This window comes from Atheta coriaria, unplaced genomic scaffold, assembly GCF_025399875.1.
Source record: "Atheta coriaria isolate IRGN ID8LTWV9N9 unplaced genomic scaffold, Caltech_Dcor_3.1 hic_scaffold_3_pilon, whole genome shotgun sequence".
Classification (NCBI taxonomy): domain Eukaryota; kingdom Metazoa; phylum Arthropoda; class Insecta; order Coleoptera; family Staphylinidae; genus Dalotia; species Dalotia coriaria.
The window spans coordinates 3,140,463-3,159,435 of NW_027045445.1; the positions used below are offsets into that span (position 1 = coordinate 3,140,463).

The 18,973-nt window shown below is 32.4% G+C and overlaps 3 protein-coding genes and 2 long non-coding RNA genes across 40 annotated transcripts; 2 read left to right on the plus strand and 3 right to left on the minus strand.

Moving 5' to 3' along the window:
• Nucleotides 1-4,515: 4,515 nt before the first annotated feature.
• Nucleotides 4,516-6,464, minus strand: DCP1 (decapping protein 1). The gene has a single exon (XM_065299145.1). It carries the CDS (start codon nucleotides 6,247-6,249, stop codon nucleotides 5,089-5,091), a length of 1,161 nt encoding a protein of 386 aa, XP_065155217.1. The 5' UTR covers nucleotides 6,250-6,464; the 3' UTR covers nucleotides 4,516-5,088.
• Nucleotides 6,465-7,683: 1,219 nt separating this feature from the next.
• Nucleotides 7,684-8,281, plus strand: LOC135804347 (uncharacterized). The gene is made up of 2 exons (XR_010551048.1): nucleotides 7,684-7,847; nucleotides 7,928-8,281. It is a non-coding gene; the product is annotated as an uncharacterized lncRNA (long non-coding RNA).
• On the minus strand, nucleotides 7,981-9,557 carry nac (GDP-fucose transporter nac). The gene is made up of 5 exons (XM_065318179.1): nucleotides 9,419-9,557; nucleotides 9,171-9,366; nucleotides 8,876-9,101; nucleotides 8,527-8,819; nucleotides 7,981-8,469 (listed from the first exon to the last, which is right to left on the minus strand). Exons 1-5 carry the CDS (start codon nucleotides 9,481-9,483, stop codon nucleotides 8,260-8,262), a joined length of 990 nt encoding a protein of 329 aa, XP_065174251.1. The 5' UTR covers nucleotides 9,484-9,557; the 3' UTR covers nucleotides 7,981-8,259.
• LOC135804343 (uncharacterized) lies at nucleotides 9,538-13,536 on the plus strand. 36 transcript variants are annotated; one of them, XR_010551024.1, is made up of 15 exons: nucleotides 9,538-9,674; nucleotides 9,756-9,870; nucleotides 9,950-10,106; nucleotides 10,177-10,232; nucleotides 10,940-10,991; nucleotides 11,106-11,157; nucleotides 11,272-11,323; nucleotides 11,432-11,489; nucleotides 11,604-11,655; nucleotides 11,771-11,822; nucleotides 11,937-11,988; nucleotides 12,103-12,154; nucleotides 12,270-12,321; nucleotides 12,436-12,487; nucleotides 12,602-13,536. XR_010551024.1 is itself a non-coding variant. In XM_065318192.1 (10 exons), the coding sequence occupies exons 5-10, from the start codon at nucleotides 10,960-10,962 to the stop codon at nucleotides 13,209-13,211; spliced, it is 273 nt and encodes a 90-aa protein (XP_065174264.1). In that variant the 5' UTR covers nucleotides 9,538-9,674; nucleotides 9,756-9,870; nucleotides 9,950-10,106; nucleotides 10,177-10,228; nucleotides 10,940-10,959; the 3' UTR covers nucleotides 13,212-13,536. The 36 variants fall into 36 exon arrangements, 8 of the variants coding, with proteins under 8 accessions (XP_065174264.1, XP_065174263.1, XP_065174268.1 ...); XR_010551021.1 differs by having other exon boundaries at nucleotides 10,177-10,228; nucleotides 10,940-10,995; XR_010551033.1 differs by having other exon boundaries at nucleotides 10,177-10,228; nucleotides 11,432-11,493.
• Nucleotides 13,537-17,568: 4,032 nt separating this feature from the next.
• On the minus strand, nucleotides 17,569-18,522 carry LOC135804379 (uncharacterized). Its single transcript, XR_010551059.1, has 2 exons — nucleotides 18,252-18,522; nucleotides 17,569-18,123 (listed from the first exon to the last, which is right to left on the minus strand). It is a non-coding gene; the product is annotated as an uncharacterized lncRNA (long non-coding RNA).
• Between the last annotated feature and the right edge of the window lie 451 nt (nucleotides 18,523-18,973).

An 18,973-nucleotide genomic window follows, 5' to 3' on the forward strand; every position in this document is an offset into this window, starting at 1 on the left:
ATGCATTCCAAATGCTTTGTTGCAATCTACGCACAGAACAAATCCTAACTGTTGAAGTTTTCGAAATTTATTCACATCATTCATATTTATTTGTTTCACAAAGATTTGACTATCCGGTTCATTATTGTCAATGATTTTATTAATAGCTATTATACGTTTTTCAATTTCTTTTAAAATAGCACTCAATATTAAAACTAAATACAAAATGTAATATGACTTTAACAAATCCTTTAAGAAAAATAATTGAGTACCAGTATCACGATTCTTGTGCCAAACATTATATTCATATAATGCTACTGATGATATACAACAATTTGTAAATATAAAATAAAAAAGCGGGTAGCTTGATTCTGTTTTATTGTTGAATTTAAACACGTTTAATAAAAATTTGTCTAAAGTTGTAAGTGTTTGAAAGAACTTTACTACATTATGATAATTCCACGAACAGGGTGCAAAAATAAGAGATACGTCTAGGATGTAATTAATAACGTCGACTAATATTAATATCAAATTGTTATATGCCTTCTTGTTTCTTTTTAATGACATATAATAATAGCTTAGCACAATAAATAATATAAATCCCACTGTAAAACACACACAATAAACGTTACTTTTAATAAATTTATGTTTACGCGAGTAGTAAAAGGGTAACACGCAAATTAATGGCCCGATGTTTGAATAGAAACGTAAAGAGTCCATAGCAGACGTCTTAATGTCATTATTCAGAAATATTATTGTTGGATTTATTGGAGTAATGGTTTGAAAGATTTAATTATTGTTTATGAAAATATTCAGCTGAAGACTGTTAATTTTAAACGAATTATCATTATTCACTACTGACAGATAATAATTTATTAACAATTTTAATACAATTACTCACCAATATCAGAATAAACCAAATCGTTGGATACAACAGGCCATCCAAGCTACGAATTTTCATGTTCCGAACCAATGCAAAGTATAATTTCATAAAAGATATGAACATGGAAAATGTAATCACTTGAAATAAATGCAACCCAAATGTTGAATTAAAATTAACTATTATAACTTGCTTTAAATTGTCTAAATCAATTAATGTTTGAACTTTCTTTACGGTCAAATTTAAAGTTGCAGAGTATAATATTTCTTGAATTTTCTTATTAATTCTCTTGATTCTGTTCTCAATTTCGTTTAAGATGGTTTTCAAAAAATACATGAGGTATAAATTATAAAAGGCTTTAAATATTTCTTTCCAAAATGGTAATTGAAAAAACGGAGGAAAACGAAGAAAATAGAAATAAATTAAGTACCAATATACAGTCATCAAACCGAGTGAAAAAAACATAATTAAATTTATTATTTGAGTTGGTTTTTTAAATTTTATGTTTGGCTTGATATTGGTTTTTAATAATATATCAAATTCATTAATAGATTTAAATAGTTTAGCTATATTATTAAAATTCCATGTTCCTGGGCCCAAAATTAATATGACATCGATTACAAACTGATAAGAATCTACTAAAAAGACCATCGGATTATGACTAGATTTGTTTTTTGCATACCGGTAGAATATCATAAATAGATAAATAAAATAAAATATTGCAATACTTAATACATAGACGCGATTTGCAGTAAATTTTTTTAAACCTTTGTGGTAAGATGGCAAGATGCACAAAAATTTAGCACATTTAAAATGTATGTTCAACATTATGAAAATAAATATATATTTACGCGCCTCCACAGACTTGCAATGTGAGATTGTATAGTAATATAGTAATAGTTTATATCTGAACAAAACCTATTCATATAACAGTTGTACATAATTATATTTGTTTACTTACCAATCTCACGATTTGAGTGACAATCAAACCAATGCTGTACATATTTATGATTTTCGAAAGAGAATGAGCTTTAATAATAGTAGTCAGCAATCCTAAAATATGTTGAAATGCTGTAAGTAAGAAACACAGAAAATGCCAACCAAAATGTTTGGAGATTAAATCGCTTAAGCATGTTTGTAGACATTGCAATTTTATAATATGTGTTATTTGAATGCATTTTTCCACTTCCCAATATTTATTACCTCGTATAATTGTTTGTGGTAAAGCAATCTGCATCATAAAATGATTTGTATTTTTTTGCGAGTAATGAAGGAATTTCAGGAATTGCCAATGCAGTGTAATAGTCAAAACTATTGCGTATGTCAATGCAACATCTATGAAGTAGAAAGAATCAAAAGCAAATCCATAAGCATAATAGGCCAATATCCTTGATGACATGTATATTGAATTAGCCAAAAGTAATCGTAGTGTGTCAGTGGGCATTGTGTGCTTAAATTTTAATTTTTTATGTAGTATTGCTATATTTTCGACTTTTAGAAGTATTTTTTTGAAACGAGAAAAGTTTACAATATTTGTTGATAGAATAATACTGAGTATCACAATCATGAGCAAAAATTGTTGAAAGAAAACCATTGCAACTGCATCATATGCATGTCTTTTGGTCATCAAAACAAATTTATGAGCAAATAAGCAAGAAAATATTATGTTGACGATAATTAAAATAGTTGCATACAATTTTGACACTTTATGATTTTTACTTATCGGATATGATCCGTATATTTTACACAAAAATACAACTATAGAATTCATGTTGTGCTTGTCAACTTGTTAGTGATTTTATAAAAGTATTCAGCATATTGAGTATCATATTGTAAATTTAATATATAAAAGTGACTTGAGACATTATAGTTTTTGATATAATTATTTTTTTACTTGCCAATTAAATTCCTTGGCTCACTATTAAAGCAATGGATAAGCTTGGATACTTTCAAATTAGCATACAATATGATTAAATGTTGGAAAAAAATAACATATTATCGAAAATTACAATGCAACTGAAATATTGTTTTATTTTTTGTTAAATTGTATGATAACAATTAAATAAGTTATAATCATATTAAGAAATGTGAATAACATCGCGTAATTTAAGTCAAAAAAACCTGCGGCAGTAAAATTAATATTTGATGTGGTTTGTTGCATTAAAATATTAAGTTTATTCGCTAATCCTGGATATTTTGAATATCGATAAAATACTTTCTGAAGTAAGTTGATCATGATAACTCTTTGGTGTAAAAGATGTTCACATTTTATTGGTAGCATAACTCCTTGACCCTTAAAAATATGTTTATATCAATTTCCATAAAACAAACGTATAGGTAATTTACTTACTATATTATAAACTTGTGCAATATAACCAAACATTTCATTATTATCATGGACAGATTGAGAGGTAAATAATTCTGAAACAAATCCTAGCAAATAATGAACAGCAATCAAAGTTGAAAACAAGATGTTCCATCCGAAATGTTCATTGTAATTAAAAACAATATCATTGTGTTTCTCGACAAGTAGTAATATTGTATTTAGCTTCATGTGCACGTCATCAAAATTCCCCTCGACTGATATTTTCTTTGCACTTTCCAAAAAGTTGTGATTATCTAAGAAACACTGTGATACATTGTGATTTAAACACTTAATTGATCCATGCAAAGTGTTCAAAATCTCCCATTGCAGCAAAAACACTGTTAGATAAATATATTCTGGTAGTACTTGCATTACAAATTTTAAAATAACTTCATGTCCCCAGATGTAATAGCTACTGATCATAAACAGTACATATGCAATGTGCGTACCAGTGAATAAAATATAGCTATGCTTTTCAATTGTCGCTGAATTTCTTATATCTATAATCTTTGTATGTAAATTGGCGATATCTTCTAATGTGGTCTCAATTTGAATAAGTTCATTGCTCGAGAAGGTTGTGCGAATAATTAGCAACCAATTTACCAACATCAACATGAATGATTGTATCACTGAAGTCAGCGATTCACTTGAATTATTTACATCATTGTGTATCATTACTGAGCTATATAAGATGTAGATTAAACACATGAAAACACCATAGTAGTAGTTATAAGTTGGAGTTTTAAATGGTAAATATATTCCAAACACTTTTGACAATTTTATTACAATCTTGTTCATTATTTGTAGAAATGAGTTGCAGTGTCAGACATCAATTATATTAAAATAAGGTAATGGTTGAATGACATTCCTGGGCGGGAATAAAATTGAAACTCGGGGACACATGAACATACTTTTTCAATTAAGGGCATGTGGTACATTTATATTCCTTATAAATGTTTTTTTTATAAAAAAACGATGAACTAAAAGTATAATTTTATTTCAAAACTTTTCCTAAAACGTTTGAATCTATTTAATATTTGATAAAAGAACATTATATACATTTAATACTCTACTAAATAAATTACATTCTAACTTTAAAAGGGAGGGTGGGTTGATTTTATTAAATTACAGTTAGTTCTTTGTAATATTAATAATGCGCTTGATTTAGTAAAAGTATGGTCGTTTATCAATTACTTTTCCCTTATGCATTGGCAATATTTAGATTCAAGATATGACCATCAAATTTAGCTATAAAGAAATGGTATTTTACAGGGTTTATAAAAACAATAAATTATATTCTTCCTTTAATTAATTTTTAATATCCATTATGCAAATTTTCAAGGAACTCAGCGCGTTGTTACAAACTTACAATAGATATAATAATAATAATAAAAGTACCTACATAATCGCAGTCGTTCTTAAAACTGTAGATCTTAATACGACAAATTGTACTCCCAACATATTCATTAAACAAATGAATTAAACTTATATTGAAGTCAATGCCAATTTATTTGTAATACTTGTGTCATAAGTAATCGTCATCTACAGTTCTGATCCAATAACATACATTATCATAAGCATGCTAATGCTACAACAGTGTTTTTATTAATGTTGCAAGGATTTTACATGAATTCAAAGTCGTACATTGTAATACACCTTCAGGTTAAAGATACGTGGAAAAATTGGGAACAGAATAATAATTACCAAAATAGAGTTATTCAGGTAAATCGTCAACAGTAGTAGATAAAATTTGGGTCAATTTGTCTCAAAAAATATCACAATTTAGAGAATTTTGAGCTTGAAAAAGCACGGCGTACCCATAATTAAAAAACTGATAGGAATTATAATACATTGGCAACGAAAATCAGTTAAGAACATTCTGGTTGACCATCTCAGCCAGAGATTTCACATATGCTTCATGCAACTTTGTGACAAACTCCGAATCAGTTTTTAACATATATGATAATGCCTGAATCATCTGATTCTTTGTGAGTGGCTCCACATTCTTTGTTTTATTATCTAACAATAAATTGTCCACTTTGTCCTGTTTGTTGCTGGATGATGCAAACATCATGGGAGGCATCAGTGCTGGCTTTTGAGGTGTTTCTAAGAACTGTGCCAATGGAGATGATGCATCTCTGTCATCTTTTTGTTTCTGAGTAATAAAAGCTGTCAATGGAGAAGTAATGGGTGCACTGTGTTGAGGCGAAACGCGAGAATAATTCAACCCATTCTCTTTTTTGTCACTACTGGTTTGAAAGTTGATAGGTACACTTCTTCTATCAGCACTAGAATGGTTGCCTCCCTTTTTTCTCAACAATACTTGTTCTTGTGGGGTGGTTGATCTTTGTTGCTTTTCAATGTGCTCAACAGTATGAACCGGATTGCTCATTAATCTCTGAAGTGTGAAATGCATTTCAACTTCAGGTGCATTTACTGGTTTAGTCACACTTTTGCCACTTGCTTGAGCAAAAAAGTCCATTACACTTTGTGAAGTAACATCAGGTGCCCTTGGTGTGGAAAACTTTGGTTGTGGCTGCTCACTCTTCTTGGGAGTTTTGTTGAAATCTTCTTGTGCTCTTGATAACAGTCTGAATATGTCTACATCCTCCGACTGTAGATGTATATCTGCATTGTTTTCTCTCACACTCTCCATAACAGTTTCTAGTAATACAGCTAGTTGCACACACTCCTCGCGATTGTAAAACCAAATACCAAATATTTTGGTTTTAGAGTTTTTGTACAGCAGAAATGGGGCTTGCATTTGGTATTCAAACTCCTTAACAATTGGCTCAATGAGGTTATCAGTATTGAGTCTATTCATGATCATGATGCTGTGAAAGGGTTCTCCATTCCGGCTGTAGAGAAATAAAGCGCCCTCCGTTTCAGTCTTCTCCCAAGCATCGTTATTCTGATTGAACTTATATAATGCAACGTGTGTGGATTTCGCTAATATATCTTTAGCATATGGATCAACGCGTTTTATAGATGCAACGCTCATACGCAACTCAACAGAGTCCGCCATTCTTCTGCTTCAACAAGCAACCCTGGTGTATATGCCTCACAAACGTGAATAACCGTTCACGAACAAATGAACTTGATTGATTACTTCGCGAATTACCACCCAATGTTTGTTGTATATTGTTTATTTCGCTTTACTGCAGATTGATAAGCACAACAGAACGCTTCGATCAGCTTGGATTGAACTGGCAGCTGGCAGAATGCAAAAACCACGGATGCGAGCGCCCTCTAGCCCAAACAGAGCGCGTGAGGACATCGCGAAGTTGCGTTGCTGCTATTTTGAGTTTCAGCCGTTATTCCGAAGAGTTACTTCTGGTGTATTTATCTTCTTTCTCGATAAGTTACTATACTAAACTAAATGATTTAAATAAGGACAGAACATGGGATAATTAATTTTTATATAAATAATGTTGATAAATTTGATAAAATAACAAAAGCATTTGTCTTACAATTACGTCAAATAACTTACAATAAAGTCAATTTAATACCGTTACTTATGTAAAGTTCGCAGAACAGCCATTTGCAGTCATTTTGGTTTATGTTATATATCTATTTAATATATTAAATAGTTTTAAAAGTTTAGAAAACAAATTATAGTTTTATATATTTCTACCAACAACATACACTCTATTATACCTTTAATGGAAAAAATATGTTAGTGTTCTTATGACTTACCTTTCTACTAGACTCTAGTAACTAGAGACTGGTACCGGGACACCACATGCATTAGTTCATTTAAATCAAATTTGTGTTGAGTATTGCAAGCATTTGGATATAATGAACAAGCTACTGATATGTGTGTCAAAAGGGTTTGGAATTTACTTACCGTTCCAAAATCGAATATACAATTATTATTATGGCATAATCATGTGTTTAGTCTACACCTCATATAGTTCTGTTATGATTATTCTGGTGTACAATGATTTTAATGCTGCAAGCGCATCACTGACATCACTGATTCAGTCGTTTCTCTTAATGTCTGCAAATTTATCGCTTATAGCACGCACCACTTTCGCATCAGAAGATCTTTTACAAATAGAAAACACGTTGACTGATATAATATACTTGCATGTGAATATTATGAATAGTAACGCTGGTTCATCGACAATTCAGTGGCGTAGTTACATTCGATTTGTTCTTGCACAAGCTGTTTATCTGCTGTTTATGGTCAGTAGCTATTATATTTGGGGCCATAAAGCAATCCTTCAATATATCCTACAAGTGATACCAGAGTACCTTTATCTAACAGTATTTTTAATAGAATGGGAAATTTTGAATGCTTTATATGAGTCACTTAAATATTTGAATGGAAACACATCAAAATGTTTCATTGAAAATCATACTTTCTTGGAAAGTCCAAAGATAATTTCAATTGTAAGAAATTTAGATGATGTGCATGCAAAGTTGAATACAATACTGCTGCTTGTTGAGAAACACAATGATATTGTATTTTATTTCAACCGACATTTCGGATGGAATATTTTGTTCTCAACAATGATTGCCGTTCAGTATTTTCTGGGATTTGTTTCTGAATTGTTCTCCACTCAATCTTCTCATCTACATGAAGAAATATTCCGTTATATTGCTCAAATCTATACTATGGTTAGTAAGCATAACTTCATTAGTCATATTTATCCAATATATATATATATATATATATATATATATATATATATTTTTAGGCGCAAGGAATTATGCTACCCATAAAATGTCAACATATCATACACCAAAGAACTATAATGAATATTTTATTGAAGAAAGTATTTTATAGATACTCAAAGTATCCAGTTCTAATTAACAAACTCAATACTTTGATGCGACAAACTGCATCAAACATTAGATTTACAGCAGCAGGTTTTTTCGACTTGAATTATGCCATGTTGTTCACGTTTCTTAATATAATAATAACTTATTTAATTGTTATAATACAATTTAATAAAATGTAATATTTATATACTATAAAACAGCTATATATGTATACCGTTATATAGTTTGTCAAAAGAATTTTGTTAAATTATACTTTGGTATATGACGGACTTTCACGATGTTTCTTTTCCATGTCAACTTGTTTAATGCGTGCATATCCGGCGCTACTAAACAATATTACAAAGTTCGACAGCCACCACATAAAAGACTTATGTTCATTGTACCAAAATGTTGCCAAAATTGTCTGTGCACAGGCTTTTGCAGTTCCAGATATATTATGAGTGAGTGCTGATGTAACCTGTGATCAAAATCAAGTACTCAGTTTGACTACCTCTATAAGTCTTCAGGAATTTACCTTAATTTGAAGTGAAGTCAAAAATCCTATAGAAAATCCACACACTCCTCCAACTGTCATAATAATCCAAAACATTGGTTGAAGAAGCTTGTCATATTTCAATACCTCACTAATTTCACCATTAAATAATATTATAAAGTACAATATAATACTAGCATAAATATTATTGTAGTATGATAGTAACCACACTTCTTGATTAACTTTTGGAAGTACTTTCTTGGTGAAGATAGAATATAATGACAATGAAAGAGAGCCTACTATGCCAAAAATTGTCCCAGTCACTGATAGAGAACCTAGGATCACAACAATTACACTTAGTAAGAATATGCCAATATCATAAATATATTACCTGCTAGGTTTTCCTGATCAACTCCAAGTAAAAATCCAAATACTATAAAGAAGCAGCATAAGAGGCACTTCTTTGATGTAGTATCATTTAGTATTAAATAGGTGAACACAACATTAAATATTGTTGTTAGTGATCTACCAATGTAGTAAAATGCAACTGATACATACTTGAGACACAAATTGTTAGCCACAATCATTGTAGTAAACATAATAGTAAGTGGAAGTACCTAAAATTTATATTTGTATTATTGATTTGTTTAATAATTCAATATGAATTTATGTATTAAAATGCTTACATCTCTGATGGTCTGCCAATAAAATACCTTTGTCTCTGGAAATTGCCATTCTGTAAACATACTACTGAAATTCTTTATTAAGAAGCATATTAAAGCAGTTATCACAGTCTGGTAAAATGCAATAAACAAGGGAGCATCCAAATCAATATCACTTAATAATGCTTTGTTGACAAAAACAGTCAGTATTGAGACTATCCTGTAATTAACCAGAATAATATTTGAGTTCAATATTTAAAACACAATATTACCAATATGCTGCCACAACTATGAAGATTGTTAAATATGTTTGCAACAATGATTTTGATGACGACATCACTCCAGCTATTGTTTCGTTAGTGCTGCTAATTTATACATTAATGTTATCTAACAGCATTGTGTTATCTAGTATTTAATTTGTATAAACAGTTTATTCATACTGAAGTAACACTGGTCTTAATGAAACGGAAAATGATATTTAGGTTATGTTGGGCTTTGCAGCTTCGTTACGAAATCTGTGTGAGCCAGGTACTTATAAATGGGAATTAAGAGTAATTAATAATTTTTAACAAAAATACTTATACAAAGTAATTATTTAATGCCATATAGGTTTCTCAACCTCATCCGATAACTGAAGAGCACATCAAAAACATATGTATGCTGCCCACCAATTATACATATTAGCCATAGATAAAGAATATATAGTCGCCGCTTACAACTATTGGTATGTAGTATTAATATTAAATATTTATAATAAATTCTTCAAAAAGTCATTTTGTCAAAGTCATTGGGAATTGTTTTAGGGTCTATCTGTACAACATGACTTTCCAGTATTAGCGTAATTATCATAAAATAAAAGGATAAACCTTAAGGGTTTCACAGAACTTGTAACACACTGTGACATGTTTTGCCACACTGTGGCATCATCAGACAAATGAATAGTGGCACTTTTATCAGGATGTATATATCAGAATTCTTTAAATAAAATAACATTTTTCTGTTTTCTAAGACTAATGTTGGTGTGTTTTAGGGGTTTACCTGTTTAATGTAACTTTACTGCATACTGGTACCTGCATCAGATTGTATGTATGGGAGTTCTTTAAAATGTTATTTGTATTACTGCTTCTTTAATTCTTAATGAATTAGTTATTGTGGTAATGGTTTTGTGGTCTTTAATTATTAAAGAGTTTGTGATAGGTTTGGCATCTTATATATTTGTTTTCAAATAATTTAGCGGCGCATTAAACTACTTGTATTAAACAATCTAATAACACTGCAAAATACAATTGCAAACTTATAAATTATTTTTTGTACCACATTTTGCGAGATTATTCAAATATGTAGTTGTGATAAATGTTTTCGTTTTCATGCATGATTTTGTAGTAGAATACAATCTTGCACTGTTTGCATGAATTTAGTGGTGCTTCTATCATCTCCGATGCACTCATGTTTAGTCGGTCGAGTGCTGTGGTGCACTTCACGTTTCTTGAGAATTTAACTTGGTTATTGCATTACAATTGATCGGCCACTGACTATATTTACTAATAGAAAATTGTGAATAGTTTTTCTTGTGTCTGCCGTCAAAAGATTTATTGGTCATCCGTCGGGTCTCGGAGATCGGTAGCTAGTGAATTTGATTGGATATATTGTGTAATTGTTAATTTGTGTAGCTAATCCCCGTTTGTTTTCCGTGTGAATTTTTTTAGCGCCAGAGCAATAACTACCATTTTACTTTCAACAATTTTAATATTTAAAATTTATTTTCGTTTATTTATTTATTTTTGTGGTTTTAGGTGTCTAGCGGGCGAACGCGATGTCGAAGGACAACCGTTCTTACACTAAATTGTAGGTATTAAAATTCTCTATTGCTTTTGTATGTACTTTGTGGGGTTATCCCTTGGAAACCCTTTGAAATTGCCCTTTTTGTGTTTTTCTATCCTCTATTTTTTGTACTTGTAGGTGTCTAGCGGGCGAACGCGATGTCGTAGGACAACCGTTCTTACACTAAATTGTAGGTATTAAAATTCTCTATTGTTTTTGTATCTAATTTTTGGGTTTATCCTTTGGGAACCCTATGAAAATGCCCTTTTTGTGTTTTTTGATCCTCTAATTTTTGTGGTTTTAGGTGTCTAGCGGGCGAACGCGATATCGTAGGACAACCCTTCTTACACTAAATTGTAGGTATTAAAATTCTCTATTGCTTTTATATATACTTTTTGGGTTTATCCTTTGGGAACTCTTTGAAATTGCCCTTTTTGTGTATTTCTATCCTCTATTTTTTGTAGTTATAGGTGTCTAGCGGGCGAACGCGATGCCGTAGGACAACCGTCCCGACACTAAATTGTAGGTATTAAAATTCTCTATCGTTTTTATATTTAATTTGTGGGCTTATCCCTTGGGAACCTTTTGAAAATGCCCTTTTTGTGTGTTTTAATCCTCTATTTTTTGTGGTTTTAGGTGTCTAGCGGGCAAACGCGATGTCGTAGGACAACTCTTCTTACACTAAATTGTAGGTTTTAAAATTCTCTATCGTTTTTATATATAATTTGTGCGTTTATCTTTTGGGAACCCTATGAAAATGCCCTTTTTGTATTTTTTTGATCCTTTAATTTTTGTGATTTTAGGTGTCTAGCGGGCGAACGCGATGCCATAGGACAACCGTCCCGACACTACATTGTAGGTATTAAAATTCTCTATTGCTTTTGTATATAATTTTTGGGTTTATCCTTTGGGAACCCTATGAAAATGCCCTTTTTGTGTTTTTTGATCCTCTAATTTTTGTGGTTTTAGGTATCTAGCGGGCGAACGCGATGTCGTAGGACAACCGTTCTTACACCAAATTGTAGGTACTAAAATTCTCTATCGTTTTTGTATATAACTTCTGGGTTTATCTCTTGGGAAACCTATGAAAATGCCCTTTTTGTGTTTTTTGATCCTTTAATTTTTGTTGTTTTAGGTGTCTAGCGGGCGAACGCGATGTCGTAGAACAACCCTTCTTACACTAAATTGTAGGTATTAAAATTCTCTATCGTTTTTATATATAATTTGTGCGTTTATCTTTTGGGAACCCTATGAAAATGCCCTTTTTGTATTTTTTTGATCCTTTAATTTTTGTGATTTTAGGTGTCTAGCGGGCGAACGCGATGCCATAGGACAACCGTCCCGACACTACATTGTAGGTATTAAAATTCTCTATTGCTTTTGTATATAATTTTTGGGTTTATCCTTTGGGAACCTTATGAAAATGCCCTTTTTGTGTTTTTTGATCCTCTAATTTTTGTGGTTTTAGGTATCTAGCGGGCGAACGCGATGTCGTAGGACAACCGTTCTTACACCAAATTGTAGGTACTAAAATTCTCTATCGTTTTTGTATATAACTTCTGGGTTTATCTCTTGGGAAACCTATGAAAATGCCCTTTTTGTGTTTTTTGATCCTTTAATTTTTGTGGTTTTAGGTGTCTAGCGGGCGAACGCGATGTCGTAGGACAACCGTTCTTACACCAAATTGTAGGTACTAAAATTCTCTATCGTTTTTGTATATAACTTCTGAGTTTATCTCTTGGGAAACCTACGAAAATGCCCTTTTTCTGTTTTGCGCTCGTCTGATTTTAGGTGGCGAACGCGATCTCGTAGGGCAAACGTTCTCTTACCAGATTGTATGTTTTGAAACTTTTTAACACTTTCATCTATAATTTGTGAGATAAGCGCGCGCCACCTATAAAAATAAATTAAAAGTAAGGTAATTTAATTGTTTCAAATCACAATCTTTCTGTTATTTTCAGCAGATAATTTGGGTACTAGAATATTGGGAGTCGCGTTGTTGTTTTTAACTTACGAACATTGTTGTTTGTCCCTCCAATTGTGGGTCGGTTATCAATTCTCGTTCTTGTTTAGTCCGGTTTAGTCGTTCGTGCGCCGTGGTGTGGTGTGCACGTGTTTTGTTCATTAATCAAACTTCGTGACAATTGTTTGCGTTACTAAAGATTTTAATTCTGTACACACTGTTAACACTGTTAATTCAGTGTGGTGTTTTTTTGTAGGACGTGCGTGGTGGCCGTCGGATAAATATGCACGCTGTTGTGTTTATTAATCGTGGATTAATTTTTGGTTCACCTGTGCGCGTGTTTCCGTTAGGAATCAATTATCGTTTCGCACATAAGAATAACTTGGATTTATAATTAATTTCTGCAAATGGACAACTTTAATGCACAGAGAAAAAGTTTGTGAGTACACGAATGGGGTTTGCAATATCTATAGCTGAAGTGTTGGAGACGCGTGTATTTTAAGGCAAGCTTTTACTACTCCCGAATTTACTAGCTGTCGATATTGTTTTATCTATTAAATGTATCTATTATTATTGTTGTCAATATAACACAATGTAAAATTATAATCTCATGCATATTTCTTTGTGGTATCCTCTTTGTCGTTTTCAGTATTGACGTCTTAAGTCATATTGTGTATAAATCTTATGCGCGTGGAGCGAGTGCAACATTGTTGAGCTGTGTTGTTGTTTTTAAAAAGTTGAATAATGTAAAAACATAAATAGAAGAATCAAATATAAATAATAAAAACACTCGGTGGTCGAGTGGGTACGTGCACCTGCTAGCATGCTAGTAGGCACGGATCGAATCTCAGGTATAGAAGGCATTTTTCTCAAATATAAAAATATCAGGTATAATTTGGGTTGCATATATGAATTGCAACGAAATATAAGAGAAATTGAAATACAAGTGAAGGCAATAAGGAGAAGTAAGAAAGTAAAAGTAGAACGAGAGAATAGGAGAAGATAGAAGGAAGAGAACAGAGAGTAGAGTAGAGAAGAGGAGGAGATTGAAGAAAGAGAACAGGGGAGGATCAGATTTTTAAATTTTTTGGCCCGTGTCGTTAGACAGTCTAAGGTCGATGCGTCCATTGCTCCCGGCCCATCCTACAGCTACGATGTCTCTGCGCTTCATCCCCAGGGTTCTTAGGCATATCAACAATTTTTATGGTGGGGGATCACCCCCAGAGAGAGGGAACTCCTTATAAGGTTTTGTAAAAATATTTCTAAGTTTTAAGTCGCCTCAAGAGAGGTGACACTTAAAAATATTCTTACAAGTTCTGACCTGTAGCTGAAATGAAAGAAGGAGCACACAAATCACACAAGATACCTTAACAATATTTATAGTGGGGATCATCCTCTGAGAGAGGGAACTCTCTTAGGGACCTGTGCCTGTAATGATAGAAGGGGTACGCACAAATCAAAGAAGTAAATATATCTTACTATTTATTTATTAACAATAGAATACAAGTTTATATTTTACAAGTCAACAGAATACGTGCCGCCATATTGAAGCAGGACTTATGACCTGCATAGTCGCGCACATGCAAAGTACTACATTGTAAAATTCTACCGGGATAATGAAATTAGCAAATCGCTAAATTTTCTATGTGATTGAAAATGAAAACAAATATGTGTGTTACAAAAGGAAAATTTAAAGTGCAAAGAAAAAACTTTCAACACTACAAACGCCGCTCGTTTGCACTCGACGGTCAGGGAAACTAATATACAGGGTGTTCCAGAAAGAAAATTCAAAGTGCAAAAGGAAAAATACTGAAAACGACAGCTAAAGCAAATTTTCACGGCCACAAAGGAAAATAAATATATATATACAGGGTGTTCTATAAAAAAACTCACAACTAAACTCAACTCAAAACTAAAGGTAATTTTTTACGCGCTGTTAGGAAAACTAATATACAGGGTGTTACAAAAAGAAAATTTTAGGAACTACAAAGGGAGTGAATATTTACAATTCATGATTCACAATATGAACAAGGAAATTTACAAATTAACAACAATATTTTAATATAAAATCAGAGATTTTACTCGAAAAAACATCGGAAAATTGAGCAAAAGGGTGCAACAAACATAAAACACATACACTTTAATATATTGTGAATATATATTTATTAATTGATGGTATCATCAACTGTACAAGGTAACCGACGGGTGAAGCATCATCATAAATTGATAGAATATCCGGCGGAAAACATCTAAATAAACAGACGGCAAGCGTCGGCGCGGAGCAACATAGTTGTTAAAGACGATAAAAATAACTATTTCTTTGTAAATATTAAGATATAATGAGACTGCAAAAACGAAAAACTATTCACCGTTCAAGATTTTATTTCAACAAGAAAATATTAATTTAATTATGCAATTCGATTAAAAATGTTTACGTGACCATCGAAAACATGGCCGAACCGACGGCCGACAGCAAAGTAAGCGTGGTCGACCACATGCATATTGCCATTTTAATAATCCTCAGGTAATTTTAAAAACCGTGCTTGTAATAATTAAATCAAGCATGTTATTTTTGGAAACGCGACTAAGAAGAATTCTGATAAAAATGCCACCACGTGTTTGTAATCTACAAAATTAATATCCCTCAAATTGAATAATCAATTTAAGTTAAACCCCCTTAACTTTTCGCGAAAAATTTTAATTATCCACCTACCTGTGCATTGATGAGGAGATTTTCTATCCTGTAATATATTTTATCAACTGAAAACTCGCGCAGGAATTAACGGACACTTATTTCCCACTTAAGAAGACTCTAACCGCCATAAATCATTAAACAAAACAGGCACACATGCCCATTGCAAATATTTTGCCGATGGCCGAAAGAATACACCACGATTAATCTAATTAAAACCTCAAAACGCGTGGCGATTAGAAAGACACGCTCGCGGACCACGCGGTGAAACAACTGCCGTGTGTGCTGCGCGTAGCCGGGTACAAAGCAGGTATGCAGCGATATCACGCGTCAGTCGAACAAAAAAAGTACACAAACGTACTGATAAACACGTAGTTGAGAAGACGAAACTAAAAATTCACAATGTTGAAATGCACATACACGAAATTTACTTTTACTTTCAATATTTCTCGACATACGAAACGAATAAGTTAATTCAATTGGAAATCTAGTTGATACTTTTTTTCGACGATTTTTGATAATTAATATCTCTTAAACAAAAAGCGATTGCAACCAACGAATTGCAGATTATGGAAGACTGAAAAATTCTCTATCAGATAAAAATATAAAATAATTATATTTCCTATAGTAAAAGGTCGAAAAACGCGACTAGAAGTGCAGAAAAGTGACATTTTTCAAATTTTGCCCATTTTATTCAATCGCGAATATATTCTCTATAATTCTCTATAACAATCTATAAAACACTACGAAAATATGATAATAAAGAAAAACAAACGGCAGAAACATAATCAATCAATGGGGTTTAGAATATTATTTAATTTACTTACTGGTTAGTAGTGTAAAACTTTAATCGTAAACGGCATCCGTCGGCACCCCGCTCACGAACAAATACATAATATTTGCATTTCGCGAACATCTTATAAACGATAAATCATTAGCGAGACACAATAGTCAGCAATAATCACTAAGAACACCGAAAGTAATACGAGTTACCGAATTAAATCCGAAGAAAGGAGAATCGCCACTACCGCGTATGAACCATCCGTCGGATACGGCGAAACAAATTTTATTCCTGCAGAGTGAGCAAACGATACACGCCATCAAACGGTCGCGTATATAGTACACGAATATCGTACGCGAATCACCTGACAATAAGAGATAAGAACAAACCGGTCAAATACCAGTGCGACGGAGATCGCAAGACTATTTAGATACTACCACATACAAACATTGGACATGTATGTTCGTCAATGAAATATAAATGTTTGTTTACCTTTTCTTAAGTGTTCAAATTGCTTCGAAACAATTAAATTTTAATTCAGTAAAATAAAGAGAAACTAGAATATAATTTATAAAATATATTTATTAAAATAATTTGTGATTTTTCTTGGATTTTACAATTTTGTTACACAAATTATTTTAATAAATATATTTTATAAATTACTACCATGGATTACGTATTCAACTTAGAAAATAATAAAATAGAATATAATTGTGAATATCTTTTAAACTAAAAGAGATAGCAACCAGAAAATTTTAGATAAGGCAAGATTGGAAAATTCTCTATCAGATGAAAATTTAAAATAATTTAATTTAATGAGGTAAAAAGTCTAAAAACCCGATATATTATATGCACTTTAGTTTAAATACAATCCACTTGAACAGCCGCACTTAAGTTTTCATACTTTGCACTAAGAAATTCATATTATGCACTATAGATTGTATAACTTATATTTTAATACAATGCACTTATATATTCACGTTTAAGCTAAAATTTGCTTGGGTGATAGAAGGGGCCCGTTAAGAGTACGGCACGTACTTAATACTGCAAGTTTTGTAAGTGCAAAGTATTAATTTTATAGTGGAAAGTTTTATAAGTGCAAAATATTAATTTCATAGTGGAAAGCATTTTATTCAAGTGGAATTCATTTATCAAAGTGCAAATATTTATTTTTAAGTTCAGTTCTGTATTTTTAAGTGCAAACATTAATTATAAGTGCATTTAATGAATTGACAAGTTAAAAATCGAAAAAATAAAGTTCGTTTAATTACATGCCATTAAATTGCCCGAACACGATTCACTTCTACTGTTACCCCCTACGGTGCTCTGAACACGAGTCACTACTACCGCTGCCCTCGTACGGTGCGCTGAATGTGAGTCACTTCTACCCTCACCCCCTACGGTGCTCGGAACACGAGTCACTTCTATCGTTATCCTGCTAAGGTACACCGAATGAGACTCAACTAAATCAACAAAATAATTAACAAAACCCCTCTTGCGCAATCAGAATCCGATAAAGAATTTGAACACTTCACAAAGGTTTTCCGGAATATGATCCGTTTTCCATATTACCATTAAGTGAAATATATACAGCCCCCCTAATTCGCGGGCTATTGCAACACGCAGGTGAAATGTGATAAAACATGATTAACCGAATAATATAACTTAATTATAAACTTACCAATGCAGCGCTCATCGGATTGCAAGGGTACGGCAAGTACTGTAATTAAAAGAAAACACAAATTAAAACAAAAACATTTCATTCAATGTGATAATATTATATTCACACATGAGAGAAAACAAACTTTCTGTGCTGAGTATCGCAATGGTCCGATAAAAGTAACTTACTCAAGCATGAATAGGTTTCCGATTGATTTAGCGATCGACCACGTCCCACAATAACCGAAACATTTGATTTGAAATATAAACATCAAAATAAAGCAAAAAAAAACATTTATGCACATTAAACGCACAATTTCTTATTAAGAAGACACTGCAGATGCATATTACGACTAAGTCGATTGTCGTCCGAATATAATGCAAACTTTGAAAACAGAAGTCTGATAAAACGAAACGCGTTGCGCGATATACGTCTGAACACGCCTGAGATCGACACGAAACCAGCTGCAATCCATCAATAGAGCATGCCGAAACTGCGCACGCAAGGAGGCTCTGTCCCTGCTACATAAACCCGGCAGGTAAAAGGAATAGATGCGCAAAGCCAGCGCGTCGATGCCACGCGACCTTGTGCGCGAATTACAATAGATGCGCAAAGCAGGCGGCGCGTCGATGGCACACAACCTTGTGCACGAATTGCAATATACACGGTACCTGTGATAAGAACTAAACTAAAATGTGCTGCATGCGACAGCGCGACGAGAATCTTACGCGTAGCATCTCGTTCGACAAATGCGATAAGAAAGTGGTTTATACACAAGCGGAGATATGATTCAAAACGAATACAATTCTATTTTATGATTTTTAGATCATGCTAGTGAACGATGAAGTGATCATGAATTCAACTCTACATTTTTACGAGTATATTTTAGTCATGGAAAAATGTTAGACAG

Bases quoted from the DNA above. Each gene is read 5' to 3' on its own strand.
- DCP1 (XM_065299145.1), bottom strand. From the start codon at position 6,249: ATGGCGGACTCTGTTGAGTTGCGTATGAGCGTTGCATCTATAAAACGC.
- LOC135804343 (XM_065318190.1), top strand. From the start codon at position 10,960: ATGTCGAAGGACAACCGTTCTTACACTAAATT. The intron at 11,823-12,269 runs GTAGGTATTAAA...TTGTGATTTTAG, and splicing joins AACCGTCCCGACACTACATT to GTGTCTAGCGGGCGAACGCG. The intron at 12,488-13,186 runs GTAGGTACTAAA...GTTTTTTTGTAG, and splicing joins AACCGTTCTTACACCAAATT to GACGTGCGTGGTGGCCGTCG.
- nac (XM_065318179.1), bottom strand. From the start codon at position 9,483: ATGTCGTCATCAAAATCATTGTTGCAAACATATTTAACAATCTTCATA. The intron at 9,367-9,418 runs GTAATATTGTGT...GGTTAATTACAG, and splicing joins ATAGTTGTGGCAGCATATTG to GATAGTCTCAATACTGACTG. The intron at 9,102-9,170 runs GTAAGCATTTTA...TATAAATTTTAG, and splicing joins ATTGGCAGACCATCAGAGAT to GTACTTCCACTTACTATTAT.